We start from the raw sequence: 16,466 nt of genomic DNA, 5'->3' as shown, positions 1-16,466 counted from the left end.
TATGACAAAATGGGATCGAAAAAGTAAATGAATGTGCAGTGACTAAGAGCTGACTAGGGACAACAACTAAGAGCTTCGATCAAGGAAAGATATTGGGAGACAGAAAAAAATGCATGGAAACCGAAGAATCACCACGGTATAAACATACCAATATCTAATGTCAAAAAAGACGCTGGCTAGTTGGAAGGAATCGTTATTTAATTTTAAAGAATTCTGTGCAAGACGAAATAGTTTTCTCGGTGTAGGCAGAGCAGTGTCTTGCGGCGGCCATACATTCTTCTAAAGTAAATCTAGCAGTGGGATTGTACTATAGAGCACAAGAAAACTTATTGCAAGGACTCTGCAGATTTTGTTGTTGCCCAGGCGGACGGATGCCTATCTACCTTACTTCGGCCTGTTCCAGGCAAAACGAAAACAATGATTCGATTATGTTTTGATGGTTTAAGCTATCCTTATATATCATCATGTTTTTGAGTGGTTCTCTGTTGTGGCCACATTGGATATGTATACTTATAATAAGTCGTAATGAAAGTGTTTCTATAAAAAGTATTTGAAAGTTCCCTGAGAACTTTCAGTCAATATAAAAAATTTTTACGTATAATGTTGGACTACGCATTAAAATTAAGACTCGTGCTAGTATTAGGTAGTTTGCATTTCGTGTTTGCCGTACGATCTTCATTTAACAACTGTTCCATGTATTTCGACAAGCCAATGTACAGGCTATGCAGGGGAAAGCTGACGAAGCAATTGCACCACCAGTACCGGGACACGTTGGTGCATGAGAATACTCCGTATGCCGTATTTTTGCCCGATCCTCTGAAGTCGTTCGTCTTTGTGACAATATACGATTCCCCGCTTATGAGTTGCGATAACGTCACCTGCCTAGACTACAATCTTTTCAAGTGCGATTTGGATCACAATATTAAATTTGCGGTGTCTATGATGTTTTGTTATATATATCCATTACGTTATGTTGAGGATCTCATAGACAACTGTATGGACACAAGAACTTCCAAATTTCGCATTATAGATAAGTCCATTTTACATTATGCCGATATCGAAAGTGGGTTCAAAGCGACGACCAAGAAATGGTGGCTACTGTCCATCACTCTACTGTTTGCAGTAAGTTGGTATCTCGAAAATTTGGCATTGGGATAACGATTGCGCGTCGAACCATTTCCTATAGCATATTTGAAATGTCGAACATAGCATGCTATATCAAATTGTTCGACATGTGAACGCAATCCAAATACCAAATATGGAGTGTTCCAACTAAATGCACAATTTAAGTATTATGTATGGATATATGAATATATCTTTATGTATATCTTATATATGCATATATGTACTATATATAGAAATATATTTATATGTATATCTGACTAAAGTCAGTAGCCAAAGAATATGAAAAATCCATTGATTACATAGGGAACTATTCACAGTGCTTTCGAGTTGGCAACGAGCAAGTCTTGCTGTTGGCAACAATTACTTATTGGCCACTCTTTAAATAAAGCCTGACTTTTTAACGAGCTTCCGAATGTGGGGTAAAAAGCTTTTTATTAGTTCGGAATCGACGATAAAAATGTTTCCAGATTAATTTAGTTTCCCGCTTGAGGCCAGTTCAATGTTGTACAGGGTTATTTGTGAGCGTGTGAGTAAAATTTCTAAGGACAAAAGCGAACAGCGTCGAAGGAGCCACGAAATTTATTGCGTGTCTCAAAATGTAAGCGAGGACTAAAATTAGGGGAAATTGATATTAAGGAATTGCATGAAATGCTTAAATGAAGCGTAAAAATAAACACGCCCGTCTAATGGACTGCCTGATTGCTGTCGCTCGGAACTCGGAACACATTTTAGAGGACTAGGCTGCACGACGGGCCCTGAGCCCACGTCCCCTGGTTAACGTGAAATGTGTATTAAAAATTCTTGGAAAACTAATCAATGTCGAATGTATTTTGATTGCGTTGAAGCCAGGACGCCACACCGACCGACCAACCGACCGATCAAAGACCCGTCCGCCCGCACGGCTGACTCCATCGATTTTCAACGCTGAGCAGACGAGCGCGTGATTAGAAGAAATTAGAAAATAATTTGCTTTGTTTCTTGTCATTCGCGGCCATAAATTTCTGGTGACATGTGCAGACTGAAGGAGTGCCGACTTCTCCTATCTCATACAATGCGATGTCAACAAAGCCAACATTGCTATCTATAATCAAAGCCTTTCCAATGTGGCTTCCTAACCTAGTCAGTCCGTCAGTCGATTGTTGTTGCTGAATTGTGCCTAGAGTTAGACAATTTCTATAGGGCTTACCCATAATCAGTAGCCATTTCTCTATCATTCATTTTAAAGGCATGTATATAAAATGAATTTGTAATTTTTGTTTGGATTAGTATTAGAAACATTTATTATATTAATTCTCAAGCCACGGTTATTCAGACAGGTGGACAAACTCATGCACTCTATGCGTCTGGCCTGAAACTATTTTGTATTATTTTTTATTATTCTTTTATTATATTATTATTTTCATTATTATTACTTTTTATGATGCCTTGAACTATTTATTTACTTCTATCAAATATGTATCTTTATTTAAGAACTTAGTTTGAATTAGTTTCATTAAATTATTGGCTATTTATTAAGTAATTACAGCAAGTCGAAAAAGGGTTCCTGTATCAACAAAAATGGGCATAGGATAAATTCCAATGTCTCCTTTTTGTAACAATTATTTTCTGGCCGCATTGCAGCTATGACAAAATTCGATGTATAACTTCGACCTGAATCAGCGTAGCCTGTTCTGGTTTGGAAACAAAAACGAATCGATAGATGAAACAAAAACGCAGCTGAAGTCATGAGTTGGTCTCATTAAGTGCAGCGACGCGATTCTTCCACCCTTTGTCCTTTGTCCCAGGAGAAGCTGTCGAATTGACATTTCTACTTAACAGGCGACAAAGTGAATTTCAATTTTTAATCGGGTTTCGAGCTGCTTACTGCAGCAGCGACACACATTACTTTTATTAATATGATTTTCGCTGCACTCGGGTGGATTGCAATTTTACATTTTATAATTTGCATTTTAATATTCCGATGGGCCTGGGTGATAAAGATGATGAAGATGCCAGTGTCAATGCATGTCATTGTGTTCTCCAATGAACAGCCATTTATCTGCAATTATTTGCTTTAAGCATTAAAACACAAAAGTTGCGTGGAATGCGAATTGCGAATTGCGAATTGCGCATTACGAATTGCTTCAGGCGCTTGCGAAAATACTTCAGCTCTAATGAACAATAATAATCTGTCCATTGTGTCCATTGGGACCAGCATTGGATCTATTGAAATTGTGCTTTTGGCTGTGACAAACAAGTTTGTGAAACACTTTTAAGACTTAAATTCAAGGACTATAAGAATATAAATACAATATTTGTATATCACAAAGTGCCTCCCGAAAAGTGAAGTCTATCTTGCAATTGATTTCCGGCTTTTCTTTGGATTACACTTAAAATAAAATTATATGTCTTCATAGGATTAATATAATACGTTTTTGTCTTGGTGAATTTAAGCGTGATACGTATTCTGAGACATATGTGAAGAGTTCAAATCCTTGCATTTCAGGTACATTTTTGATTGCGTATGCATAACTGTAAACTTATCTAAAATGTTGACTTAAAAATAAAAAGTTTCCAATCAGATTGCATATTATATTTGTCAACAAAAAACATTAAACATTTCCAGTAATTGAACTCCATTCTTCTCTGCAATGCGTCACTGATTGAACGCTCTCAAGTAAGCAAGTAAGCACGACTAATAGATACCCTGAACCCGGCGATGTGGTGATAGTCCAATCATTCTACGATTATTTTCTACATACATTGCAAGCAACACATGCACATACATATTCATACATATTCACACATACAAGCACATGAAATAGAATTTTCAAAATTTGAGTGAAAATTTTCAATTTTTATTGCAGGAACCTACACAGTAAATATAAAGTCGATTCTCGATTTTTATCGTTAATAAGGAAATTGGATGAGTTATCGAAAACAAGATTAATATGGTTTACACGAACTACATTTCAAGTCTCTAGCTTTTGGGCTTACGAGATCGCTGCGTTCAAACGAACGAACAGACACTCAGATATCAAGAATATATACACTTTATCCCTATATAAGGCAGACCCTTCTGCCTCCTTTTACACACATTTTCATAAAAAGTATTAACTTTTTTTAAATATCAAATCAAAAAAATTAATTGTTAAAATACTTGCAAAAAATATCTTTTTTTATTAAAGACTGACAAGTTGTAATTTAATTAATTTAAACAGCAATTTATATAAATGTAACCGACAACTAACCATGACAACTGGGTGTTGTCCCTCGAATAGTTGCAGAAGTGACCTTTGAGGTGGTCTCTGAGTGTTGGTATCATATGTTGCAGGGAGTTAAGGTAGGTAGTTATGATATAATTATATATATATATAATAAATATATAAGTGCTACTTAAGCTTACATTGCCTTGGCGACTGCAGCAGAGGATTGCCACAGCTTCCTCTCTGCTTCACAAAGTGTGTAGAAAATTAATTCACAAATTATTTATTTAGCTTTAAAATTCGTTCGTGTTGCAGCGTGCATTAAATTGCAGTAGTCCAAGCAGATTAGGACTCTCAGACAGATACAGTGAGCGGCTAGCCCGTTGTAGAAGTAGCCGATTATCTGTACCTTAACAAAACTTACTGTTACCTCAATATGTCTTACTTACAATAACCATCGATAGTTTCGATGGACATAATTTAGTGATTGATTGATAGCTGAAACAATTCTTTTAAACTGATCCGTTATAGTACTGAAAGGCAATATTAAATAACCTCTTCATGCCATTTATAATATTAATATATATATATATATAAATTTAGCTGGCTTGCTCATTTCGCAATAAAATATATGTTCGTCCCAGCAAATTCAGTAGAATCTATGAAAATTATATAGATGGAGAGCCTGGAAGATCCTTAACTCAAAAATTATAAATATATTGAAACATAAATATAGCTGACTGTGGAATATGGCTACGATGAATAGTATGAATGTTATTTGTTTATAGTCTTTGGATTATTCGAACTTTTAAAGCATTAACATTATCATACGTCTCATCCTGTTTGTTCAATATTCGCTTTCTAAACGTCTTCAATGACTAAAGTACAAATCAACCAATTAGCTTACGATAACAGTGATTGCTACACAGCCTGACGTTGTTGGTGGTGTTAGAGGCCTCATTGTAGTTGTTGCTTTTGCTGTCAGCTACAGAGTCCCTAATGCCATTCGGCGTAAGTGGCATTTCCTTTTGATTTCGGTGGCATTTATTAAGCACAGATTCGCTTTGCAAGGTAGCCTGACTGGCTGGCCACCCACACAGCCGCCCGTCGGCTCGGTTTGCTATAGTCCATGGCTCTTTGCGTGGCGTGTGCCTGGGAGATAGTTTGGTGCCGCTAAAATGGGTCAATATGTGCCTATATCTGCCGTTGCCTGGGCACACTTGGGGCGGCAGAGATACTCATGTAATATTCACCACGTCAACATCGAGTGACATCTTTTAAGTCTTTTGCCGGATTGCAGGCGTGTTTGTCTGTGGCGTGCATTTGGTTGATGTATGATCTCGGCTGACCTATGTCAGGTGTGCTGTGTGGCAACCACTTGGGTGTGGGTGCGCCTGCTCGTGACATAGGGAAACTTAAGTCTTCTCTCTAAGAGACAGTTCGCCTGCAATGCACGAAGCTACTCAATCATTTATTTCGCTGTTGATTATTTATTTAACTAATGGAAATATTCGATGCCCCACCATCATTTGCTCTGAATTATTTTGCCTGTTTGTCTACGTGAGCTCTGAGATTTGCTTCGCTCGCCAGGACACGCTCCTTTGTCACGAGTTCATGTATGCTAGCTACCCCAACTGCTAGTTCCTTTCCCCAGCGTGCTGCTCTCTTCGTGATACGTTTATGTCCTTAACAAATTACTTATTTTTTTCTATTTGTCTGAGACGTTTGTCCATATTCTCTAATTGATTTCTAGTTTCGACTGCCTAACACGTCTTGATTAGTTCGGTATTGAATGTTTGAAGTGCGTAGAATGCTTATTAGAACAGGAAACAATTACTTAGTATTCTATATTTGTGTATAAAACAGTTAGAAGTGATATATAACATAGATCTTAGTATGCCTTATCCGACAGGTGAGCTTATCAAATATATAAAACATGCTTAGCACCAACTAATAAATGGAAGAGCCATATACATAAAGTTAAGTTTGTGTGAGACTGAGCTCAACTCAATCTTCAATTGACTTTGCTTGGGCTTCTCGATGGCTTTTGTTGGGAGCAACCGTTAGCAAAAGCCAATAATTTTATTATAATTCATAAATCGTGCGGCTGAGAGCAGACACAAAAAACGTCTGAGATATGACAACCCGAAGCCCAGCTGCCAAGCCGTGTTCGTGCGTACAGCGTTCTGTGGCCGGTGAATGTAGTCGCAAAAACTAAACTTTTTATCAAGTCAATTTTTTACGTTAACTGCAAGCCACAACAGCAACAGCCGATGATGAGGAGGGCGACTGCGACTGTGGAGCTGACAGGCCAATCAATGGCATGGCCAAGGAAACTGCACAAAACTTGTGCCTTGGGTCCAACTCGGCAACATCATCGAGATCCTGGGCCCAGACCAGACGGCGGCCTTAACCTTTGCTGCCATATTTTTCAGTTGCCTTTTGTGCCTTTTTAGCATTTTATTCAATTTTGATGTCTTTGAAATAAGCCACGATTGCATTTCAATAACCTGACTGAGGATAAGGATAAGAGCACTGGGACTTAGCTAGCCGATGTATCGAATTATTATTCATTGCATCAAGAGTGCATATTAATAATAAATCAGACATCTATTGTCAACGTCGCTGCCCCAAACCGATTAACTTTAAGTGCTTATAGAACTTCGGCACTAAATTGCTTTATGTTAAATCAATTTCATTTGCCGATGACCCCTAAAGGGAGTTTGCTACTGCAGCTCACGTTATTGTTACAAAGTTCAGTTCAGTTGGTTCTATTGCCAGTTGCCGACTGGAGCTAACTTCATTGTGCCGCGCCGTCAACATACTTTTGGGGCTACGGCCTATTTTCTACAATAAGCAAATCAATTTAGCATTGCACAAATATCACATTAATTGTGCCTTCGTTTAAACCCAAGAAAAAAGAATTCTGGAGTGCTTAGCTGAAGTTGTTGCCACTCAATATTTAACAGAGACTTTAGCTTAAGAGATTCAAAATTAAGAATCGAAATAGATGGTCTGCTGCAATCCACTCCAGTACAGGTAGTTTTTAACCTTGTATTATTATACTAGTATGGCTAAGTTATCAAAAAAGTTACAGATCTTAACTCGAAACTCAAAAAGCTATTCTTGAGTATCTCGGCTCGTCATTATTGCTGTCAATTAAATGTGACAGGTTCCATTATTTACAACACTATTAACTCTACTGTCCTCTTCTTATTTCTTATCGCTACGCGGTGGTGATATGATATGTACAACTATTCTCCCATTATGTTCGCTATTTATCAAACTAATTCATTCCCACAATTCATCATCTTTTTGATGGATTGCTCAACCATCGCTTCAACTTCAAGCCAATTTAATGTTTAATTGAACTTTTATGTATTAATAATTATTATAGCAATAATATCTAGATCATCTCCTTTGTCTTACAAAACTTTAGCTGATGCACAATCCGTAGATATTCCACAGATAATTTGCTTCGCGAGCCATTTATGCAACTTTTTGAACTAATTTATATGACTTGGTTAATACTAATTTTACAATAGTTTACAATAGCATTAAAAATGGAAATTTTCTTAAAATAAATGTAACAGGCAGAAGGCGGCGTGGCACTCCTCATAAAGTATATTCTTGATTAAAACAAGCCGAGTCGATTTAGCCCTGTCCGTCTGTCTGTACGAACTCGCCGATCTGGTAAGCCACAAAGCTAAAAACTTGAATTTGTAGGTCCGTAAATATCGCACGCATTTCAATTGTGTTTCAAATAATCGACAACTTATTATTATCGATACAAAATGTTATCGAAATTCGATTTCTAAATTTCACCTCGTACGTCAAAGTCTAAAAATTTTATACAATTCGGATGTTTGTTAATTTTTTATACCAACTCGAAACCAAAAATTTTCCAAGCAGAGCAGCACTCGCAATTGATGTGGTGTGAACAGAGTATTGGTCAGTTGGTTTAGTTTTAGCAACTTGCTTACATTTCTAAGTCTTCCCGACTCACAATTTGGGCTGCCTGCAACTGCCGCCTGCTGTCAGACACGCTTTTGTTTTTAGGCATTTCTCGGGCTGTTGCAAGTTGCAACTTTGCTTCACCTGCGTAATATTTTATTTTCAACTTTCAACTCTGGAGTGGGAGTGGGTGTGTGCTGTATGCGTGTTTTCGAAATAGTTATGTACTTATAGTTGAACCCTTTAGCGTGCTTTCTTATGCTCGAGAGTAAAAGAGTTTTCGCAACTTTTTTGCCTGCACTGTTTTTGACTGCACTCGCCTGGTATGTGACCCCTCCTCCACTCTTCTCCATGTAGCAGGCCTACGGGTTGCCCTAAAACCTCCCGACTACTATGGTCTGTCTCTACAGCTCTCACTTTAGTTTTGCATTAGTTCGCTGCTGCTCTGCTTGTGCCTGCTGCTATCTGCTTGTGAAGCCCGTAATTTATTTCTTGTTTTGATTGAAATATTGCTTTACAAGCAAAAAGACACGCACACAAACAGGGAAAGGTTGGGGCCATGCCATGGCGGGACGACAGGGCTTAGCAAATACGCAGGCTCTTGGCTCTTGGCTCTTGGCTCTAGGCTGCAAGTTTGGCCGCCTGGCTGCTGCCTTCAGTTGGAGTGACGGCCTGTCTGAAATACGCACACCCTTCATTGTACACTGCTGCACTGAGAGAAATTTGTAGTAGGCTTAAATGAGGTGAGCCATGGAGAACACATTGCATTGAACTATATATTGCGTTAATTTATGGCTGTAAAATGTATTCTACAAAATTTGTCTCAAATTGGCTACGAACTGGTTGCCTTCAGCTTTGTCTGTATTTTCTCTGAGTGGACTAAAACTAAAAAGTTATTCATTTTAAAGGCACAAGCACTTGACTCAAGTGTTCTGTCTCTGTCTTGCTCCTGCTTGTGTTTCTCCTATTTTGTAAACAGGCATATTTCAATCAAAATTACATATCGAATATGTTGCCAACAAGCTGAAATTGGAAACAGAAGCAACAACAACATCAACATCAACATCAACATAAATATTAGCTTCAACTTTTTGCACTTGATTTCGTTCAGCCAAGAACTTACTGCAATTAGCTACAGGAAAGAGTGTAAGCGCACTAGAACTATTCATTAGTTGGTTATGATAGCATTTGACTCTTATAAAACAGTCTTGAATTTCCATTTCCACTAATCAAGCAAATGACGAAATGAATTCAAAGTTATTGTTAATAAAATAGCTCTTATGTTAAACGACTTTCGACGGCTTTTGTGAGCTCGCTGCGACTGGCAATAGCTGAATTGAATCGGCAACATTTGCAACAAAAAGTATGCCTTGTTGTCGTCGTCATCCGCTGTAACGCACAGCTTCATCATCTCAGAGACGGCTGCTGTTATTTCGTCTCTTCTCTGCCATTATACATTATAAATTGCATTATAATTCAAATTTTGCAATAAATCTCAATTTCAGCACAAAGGCGGAAAGACGCGAGGGGCGTGGGGCGAGGTAGAGGTAGGTACAGAGGCTATAACTTTATACCCCTGGACGCACCTTGAAAAGAAATGCCCGGCAAATCAATCGATTACGCGACTTAACTTTCCAATAGCTCAGCGACAAGCAGACAGCCAGACAGGCAGACAGGCAGACAGCCGGGCTAAGGGAAGAAAACAGCCAGTGGGACGAGAGGGCTCGCCATTATGTTTATGGTAATAATGGGGCTCGGCCTGAGATTGACTGTCGGCTAGTTGCCTGGCAAATTCAGCTGTCTGCCTCCTCTATTGAATAACTTATAAAAGAGTCAACGTTGACGATGTTAGTGCCTCTTTTGTTGTCTCTCTTGTTGTTGCTGCTTTTTTAAACGTTTACAATTGTATATAGTATTAGATGGCTTTGACTGCTAATAAAGATGTAGAAAGGCCCCTATTAAATATTTGTTCAGCAGAAACTCCACTACTTGAGGCATTCTAGTTTTAGCGATCTTCAACGTAATAATTGGAAAGGAAAAAGTCTTTGTCACATTCCCAGTTCTCTACAAATCGTTTTTGGAGTCTCTGATAGAGCAGAATAGAAAAGACGGAGAAAAAGGAGATTGCAAGAAATTTAGCAGAATATAGATTAAATAAGTCAAATGGAATTTTAAGTACTTCATATATTTCTTTTATATATTCTCCATAAATCATCTATCAATAAGGATAATTTCAGTGCTTGTTTGCTTAACTAGATTTGCCATTGTTATATGCGAAACATAAAAGACTATAGTAAAGGTCACGAAAATTGGGTTATGAAAGTATTAAGTCTTTAGCCTGGGTCGATAATCAATTTTTCATATAATCAGGTTGCTTGGAGTTTACATATGGATGTTTGCAGTACATGAGCATGTGATGATAATAGTCTCGTAATGGCTTTATGCACGGGAAATATGTTCGTAAATGTCAATTTAATTTCTTGCACGCACAATCGACGATCTAAGCCATAATGCCACGCCCACACACACTCGCACACCCACACGCACAAGAATATTCTTCTTCTTCTAGTTACTCCAGCAGGGCAATATTGCCAGTCATAAATCCTGCTTAAATTGTGCATGCAAAGGATTTTTGTTCCAGAACGCTGCCCCCCAACGCAATCCAAGCCATCAGCCTTGCCTCTACGTCGCACACTCGTCCCCTTTAGCTGGCTGTGCTCTTCTCTCTCTATGTTCTTTCTCTCTCTCTCTTTCGCACTTTGTTCGTGCATATGTTAATAACCGGAGCGTTGGCATCGGTGCGTGTTTATGCACGCATTCCATCTCCCTCACTCCTTGTGCGACTGTATCTTCTCGCTCTCCTGCCCTTCCCCATTCATCCTTCGCACAGTGCGCTGCGTTCGAATGCGCTGCTTTTTATTTGATATTATTACGATAATTTATTTGGGCAATAAATTTTGCAAGAAAAATGCATTAAATTTTTTCCCCTGTGCCAAAATTTCAATCTCTCCTTTTGTATATGTCACTTATGGCACTTTCTTCGTGTCCGTTTGTGTTTAATGCCAGCTCTCGCTGGCCGCACGCAAACTATATTCGTATTGTAAGTTATCTAAGGTTATACATTATCCATTATTAACACAATTAAACATAAAGTCTTCAGAGATTATATATATTAACATAATGAAGATATAATTAATAAAAAAAAATACTTGAGATATATAACTTGATCACAAACAAATTTCTACATGTATCAAGCCAGTAGAGACCAATATTTCTCACAGAGTAAGACAGCTTCAATGTTAACCTATTTTCAGAGTTATCTTTAAGTTATATGATCTATCCATAAGGAACGCGAATGGAATGTGAATGAATTGCAATGTTTACTTACTTCTGTATACACTTTACATATGCTATTCAATTATCTGTCGGGGTCCGTCAACAGGAGCTCATACTCCTCCTTAAATATTAATACTTAAGTTCCAAAATCGTAGTATTTACCCCTTCGACACAGCTCCAGTGGACGTCCCTAAGTCTCTAGTCCCTATAAAGGCTAGCGGACATTCGGAGAGGCGGACATTGCACGCACCTAATATTCTCTCTTCGTGAACGAATATAAAAGTTCTTAAAGATAGAAACAAATATTCATGAAGATTGCCTTCAATCAATAATAATTAAATTTACTATAATTACATTTTCTGATCTTATAGAAGTTGTTTATTGGATTTTAATGAGAAAGTATATTAATATATGTTGATTTACTAAAGAAACAGAAAATTTGAATTATTGAAAGCGAAAATAAAAACATTAAAAATAATTTTTGCCTACGATTCGCGACTCTAATTAAGTCTATAGATCTTTCAGCCCCTAAGAGAATATTTAGCACTCTTTTACTGAGCGATCAGTATTATGTTCTCTGTTTATCGATTAGGTTGATGATTCATTTTTATTATCTAAAAAATAGTTCTAAGAAATCTTTGCCCTGATCAGAGTTATATAAATATTTTTCACTATGATGCAGATGACGGTTGCTGGGTTTCTATTTGCAGAGCATTAAAAGAGTACAGACAACAAAAGAAAAAATATAAAATAATTTATGAAATGCATTTAAAGTGGAGTAAATAGCTTGTAAAAAGCATAAATCAAATTGTTAAATGGTTTGTGCATTCGACATTGTCTTTTATTATTTGTTTATACGTGTTTTTTAGACACTTTCATTGTGCAGCACAAATTTATCACTTTCTGTAACACTCGAGGCACTTTTTTTTGCTGACACATGATTTTCTGTTCCTTTTGTTTTTCTTTGCATTGTTGGCACGCTCAAATTAAACGTTCGTAAACAAAGTTAACGGTTCTAAGTTGAAATATTGTTAATAAATCACTTCTCGTTTCTCGCTCACATAAGCCAATAAAACATAATTCCTAAAAACAAGTTTTCATATGCTGTTGGCTTGCTGCTAATTGCTAGATTTTCCGCATGCAGCTCGTATGAATTCCGTATGTAACTTTTTAGCATATATAATAAACACATAATTTATTTAGTTTTTTTTTTATTTTTGATTTGATTACAACATAATTTGAAGTGTTCACATTTTAAAGTTTTTGCTTATCAAAATTATTTAGGTTATTTTTATTGTTTTCACTTCTGGTTGATTTAACCTCACAATTGGCCTCAGTTTTGGACGGTTTCAATCGGAACATAACTCCCAAGCACACCAAAACACGTCTAAAACTAAGAGCCATTGTGGGCATTGTCTGGGAAGAAACCGAGTTCACTTTTCCAGGTAAATCACAAATCCTTTCGATCCGTTACACAATCACGGAATGAATAATAACGGTGCAGATTGAGACTCAGATATGTTGCTTACCTATCCACAGCTCTTCAAATGGTATAAGGTAATACCTGAGGGATTACTCACCTGAAAGTAGTTTAATAAATGCAATTATTAGTTATTTCTTTGAAAGGTGAAACTTTGTCAAATGGCAAAAACTTAATATTAAGGTCTCATAGCTTATTCTGTTAACATGTGTAATCAATGTATTAAGGTTAAATTCATTTTCAGCCGGATTGTCTGCACTTAAAAAGCCACAAAACACTTGAAGCTGGCCGGCTAAACGGATAAAATTAATTCACGAATTGAATTATACAAGAGCAACATCGAGCACAACTGGAATACGCACGGAAAAGCCAGAATAAAACCGCAGTAGAGGGCACTTCTTAGATAAGTTGACCGTATTTAATAGGACGCATGGTTGGGCCAACCGAACCACTCGGCAGAGACACACGTACAGCATGTCCACAAGTGCGACTCTGTGAGTGTGTGTGTCTGTGTTTGTGGGAGTGGGTGGGGGCGGGAGAGTGTAGAGGTGGAGGTGTACGTTCTGCTTTCTGATTGAGATGTGGCATAGTCCAGTTGGCTGGTCATATTTTCATAAAATACACTAGCTAACAAAGTTCGTTAATTTGAATTTAAAAAACCTGAAATATTGCGAACAGAGTAAAAGTTATCTTTACTTGAAGTTAGTCACATTCAAATTAGATTTAAATTAACTTTTTTCTATATTAAAGATTTTATATTAAATGCTATATTTTTAATAAATTACGTTAATAAAATTAAAATTAATAAAATTGGTTAGCAAGCTTTAGTTATTTGAAAATATTTCCAATGTTGCTGGGATTTGATAAAAAGGTTCTTAAGTGCACAGAATGATTATTAAGCTTGTTAGCTGGTGTATGCCATCTTTTATATTGGTTAAGTATTTACTATAGCTTATTCTAGTGGATATCGCTCCTTAAGAGGTTGGGGTTCTTCTAATCGAAAACTCTCCCTTCAACTCTTATATGTTTACATTTTTGCTGTAATAAAAAGATATTGAAATGTTTGTAGCAGAAAGTTTTCGCTTTTTACAGAATTAACTTATCGAATCTCTTCCATGTTAGAAGTCAAAAATGCAGGAATTCAGAAATGTTGTTGACTAGTGTAATCATTCGATGTGTCGGGTTGGAGGCACGCACAACTTCTAATTAAACAAACATTTTGTAATTTCAGTTTAACGGCAAAACGACGACACGTGGTAACCTCTCAGGGGCGGAGGCCTGGCACAAACCACTTAAGTGCCAAAGCAATTTAAAGCGAGGCCAAAACGCAAAAGCGATGTTGAACAGTAAGCGAGAGCAGCACAGAGAATGGGTTCATGGATGGCTGGTTGGGTGGGTGGGTAGTTGGGTGGTTGGCTGGCTGGCAGTGTCTGCAAAAGAGTGAACAAGGAAAAGAAAACCATGCAACAAACAACAGCGAAGCCATCCATCTACCTCATGTGTGTGTATTGATAAGTTTACATACATATTTGAGTAAATATGTGCCCAACATATTTTGCAAAAATAAACATAGCCCCAAGCCTTACAAGCAACCTCACCCTGGTTGCCTGGTTAAATGTGCTTGCTTTTTATTTTCGATGGAAGCTAGGTCAAATATTTTGGTACACGCTGGTGGGGGACTTCGTTTATGTAGTTTAAATTTATTTGTTTATTTATTAACTGCATTTTGTTTGTTTCTTTATTTTAGCCCCGAGCTGTGTGCTCGTTATTGGGGCAACGACTTTAAATTGATGCGGGAGATAAGCTTGTGTTGCGATAAGCATTCGAATTTCTGCCAAGAATTTATAATTGCTGACAACGACGATACCACATTAATTAATGGTCAGTTCTTTATCAGACAATTAGCACTTTATATCTTCGAGGCACAATATCAGTGAGAGAATCCAAAATTATTTATTAAGCCATTCATGAACAGTGCAAAAGTTTTCGCTCCCATGAACTTGTTTCCCATTTCTTGAAAACTTAGCTCATAATTTGCTGTTATTTAAAACCATTCATTTCCGCTCATTTTACTACCCGAACTCCACTCCCTTATGCTTTCTCCTCCAGCGATTCGCAGAGGGTGTCTATTTTTTGACGCGCTTGCTCTCGCCACTATCGAACCGAGCCTCGGGTCCTGTAAAATCCATTAAAAGTTTTACACGAAAATAGTTGCACACTAAAAAGCTATAACTGTTAAATTATAGTATCTACAAAAAGTTTACCAACTGGAAGCGGACGACGGAGAGAGCGGGGTAACTGGGCGAGACGGCAACAGTAAATAGCAACTACACTAAATTATAAAATGGAAGCGGGTCCAAGAGTCTTGCGTTGCCTTATTAATAATTTTTAATTTCCTTGATGATACTTTGTACCGTCTCTTTCTCTTTTCCTGTCACTCTGCCTCCCTCTCTCTCCCTTTTGATTTCTCTCCACTTTCTGCTATCAGACCATCGCCTCAGTCGTAATGCAACTAGACATGCCAAAGTTTTTGACAACTTTAAGACGACTTTTACGCGCATTTTACTAATTTCTATACTTTTTTCAGTTCCAGCAAAAAAGCAAAAAGAACAACAATAACATCGGAAGTTGTAGTTTCTTATTTATGGGAATTCAATTCTTAATAAATTGCCCCACTATAAATGCTTTTATAGCTGACATCAGATGGCACACATTTCATAAATTAATTTTCTTAATTTAATCTTTACTTTTTGTAAGCTCGGAAAACTTCGTAACTATCTTCGTCTGCTGTAAGCTGAGTAGTATCTGTCAGTCAGTTTGAAACAAAATATTAATATTTGTATTTCATTAATCATATATAAAAGGTAGATGTTGCTAGCCTCCTTTCGGCATCTCAGTCATTTTTAAAATATCATTGAAAACCAGCTCCTTATCATACGGATTTCCTTTTTCTATTATGCTCAATATTAAAATAGAAATACTTTTAAAGGATTATTAATTTACTTTACTTAAATGCACTCTTACGAATTAAATTGATCTTTTATAAACTGTTGTTTTCTTACTATTATGAGCAAATTATTATCAACTAAATAAATACTTAGGCAAACAATGCGAATTTGATTATTAAATGGAAATCAAATTTCATCTTTAGGGAAATTAAGCGAATTGAGCCAACAGGGGATTACATTCAATCGTTAACTTCAACCAGACCGATATGAAGATCATGGTTAATGCATTCCACCTTATACATATATAGATAGAGGTTGCTTAATAGCGTATATTTATATTCAAATAAAATGAGTGGGCGACTGTCGTAGTGTCGGGGAAAATGCTTTTGAAATATGGACTCATGGTCACATTAACTTTATTATTAAAATGTAAATATG

The 16,466-nt window shown here is 37.0% G+C and overlaps 1 protein-coding gene and 1 long non-coding RNA gene across 5 annotated transcripts; both read left to right on the top strand.

Annotated features, from left to right (window-relative positions):
* Positions 1–547: 547 nt before the first annotated feature.
* LOC111597619 lies at positions 548–1,230 on the top strand. Its single transcript, XM_023312418.2, has 2 exons — positions 548–643; positions 709–1,230. Exon 2 carries the CDS (start codon positions 712–714, stop codon positions 1,156–1,158), a length of 447 nt encoding a protein of 148 aa, XP_023168186.1. The 5' UTR covers positions 548–643; positions 709–711; the 3' UTR covers positions 1,159–1,230.
* A 6,719-nt stretch (positions 1,231–7,949) lies between these two features.
* On the top strand, positions 7,950–9,948 carry LOC111597621. 4 transcript variants are annotated; one of them, XR_002751333.2, is made up of 3 exons: positions 7,950–8,003; positions 8,786–9,007; positions 9,770–9,948. It is a non-coding gene; the product is annotated as an uncharacterized LOC111597621 (long non-coding RNA). The 4 variants fall into 4 exon arrangements; XR_002751336.2 differs by lacking the exon at positions 7,950–8,003 and adding an exon at positions 8,145–8,261; XR_002751334.2 differs by lacking the exon at positions 7,950–8,003 and adding an exon at positions 8,145–8,261 and having other exon boundaries at positions 8,675–9,007.
* The last annotated feature ends 6,518 nt before the right edge of the window (positions 9,949–16,466 follow it).

Source organism: Drosophila hydei, unplaced genomic scaffold (assembly GCF_003285905.1).
Source record: "Drosophila hydei strain 15085-1641.00,03,60 unplaced genomic scaffold, DhydRS2 tig00000001-arrow-pilon, whole genome shotgun sequence".
NCBI classification, from domain to species: domain Eukaryota; kingdom Metazoa; phylum Arthropoda; class Insecta; order Diptera; family Drosophilidae; genus Drosophila; species Drosophila hydei.
Note: the sequence above shows the minus strand (reverse complement) of the source record. Positions and strands in the feature narration are given on the sequence as shown.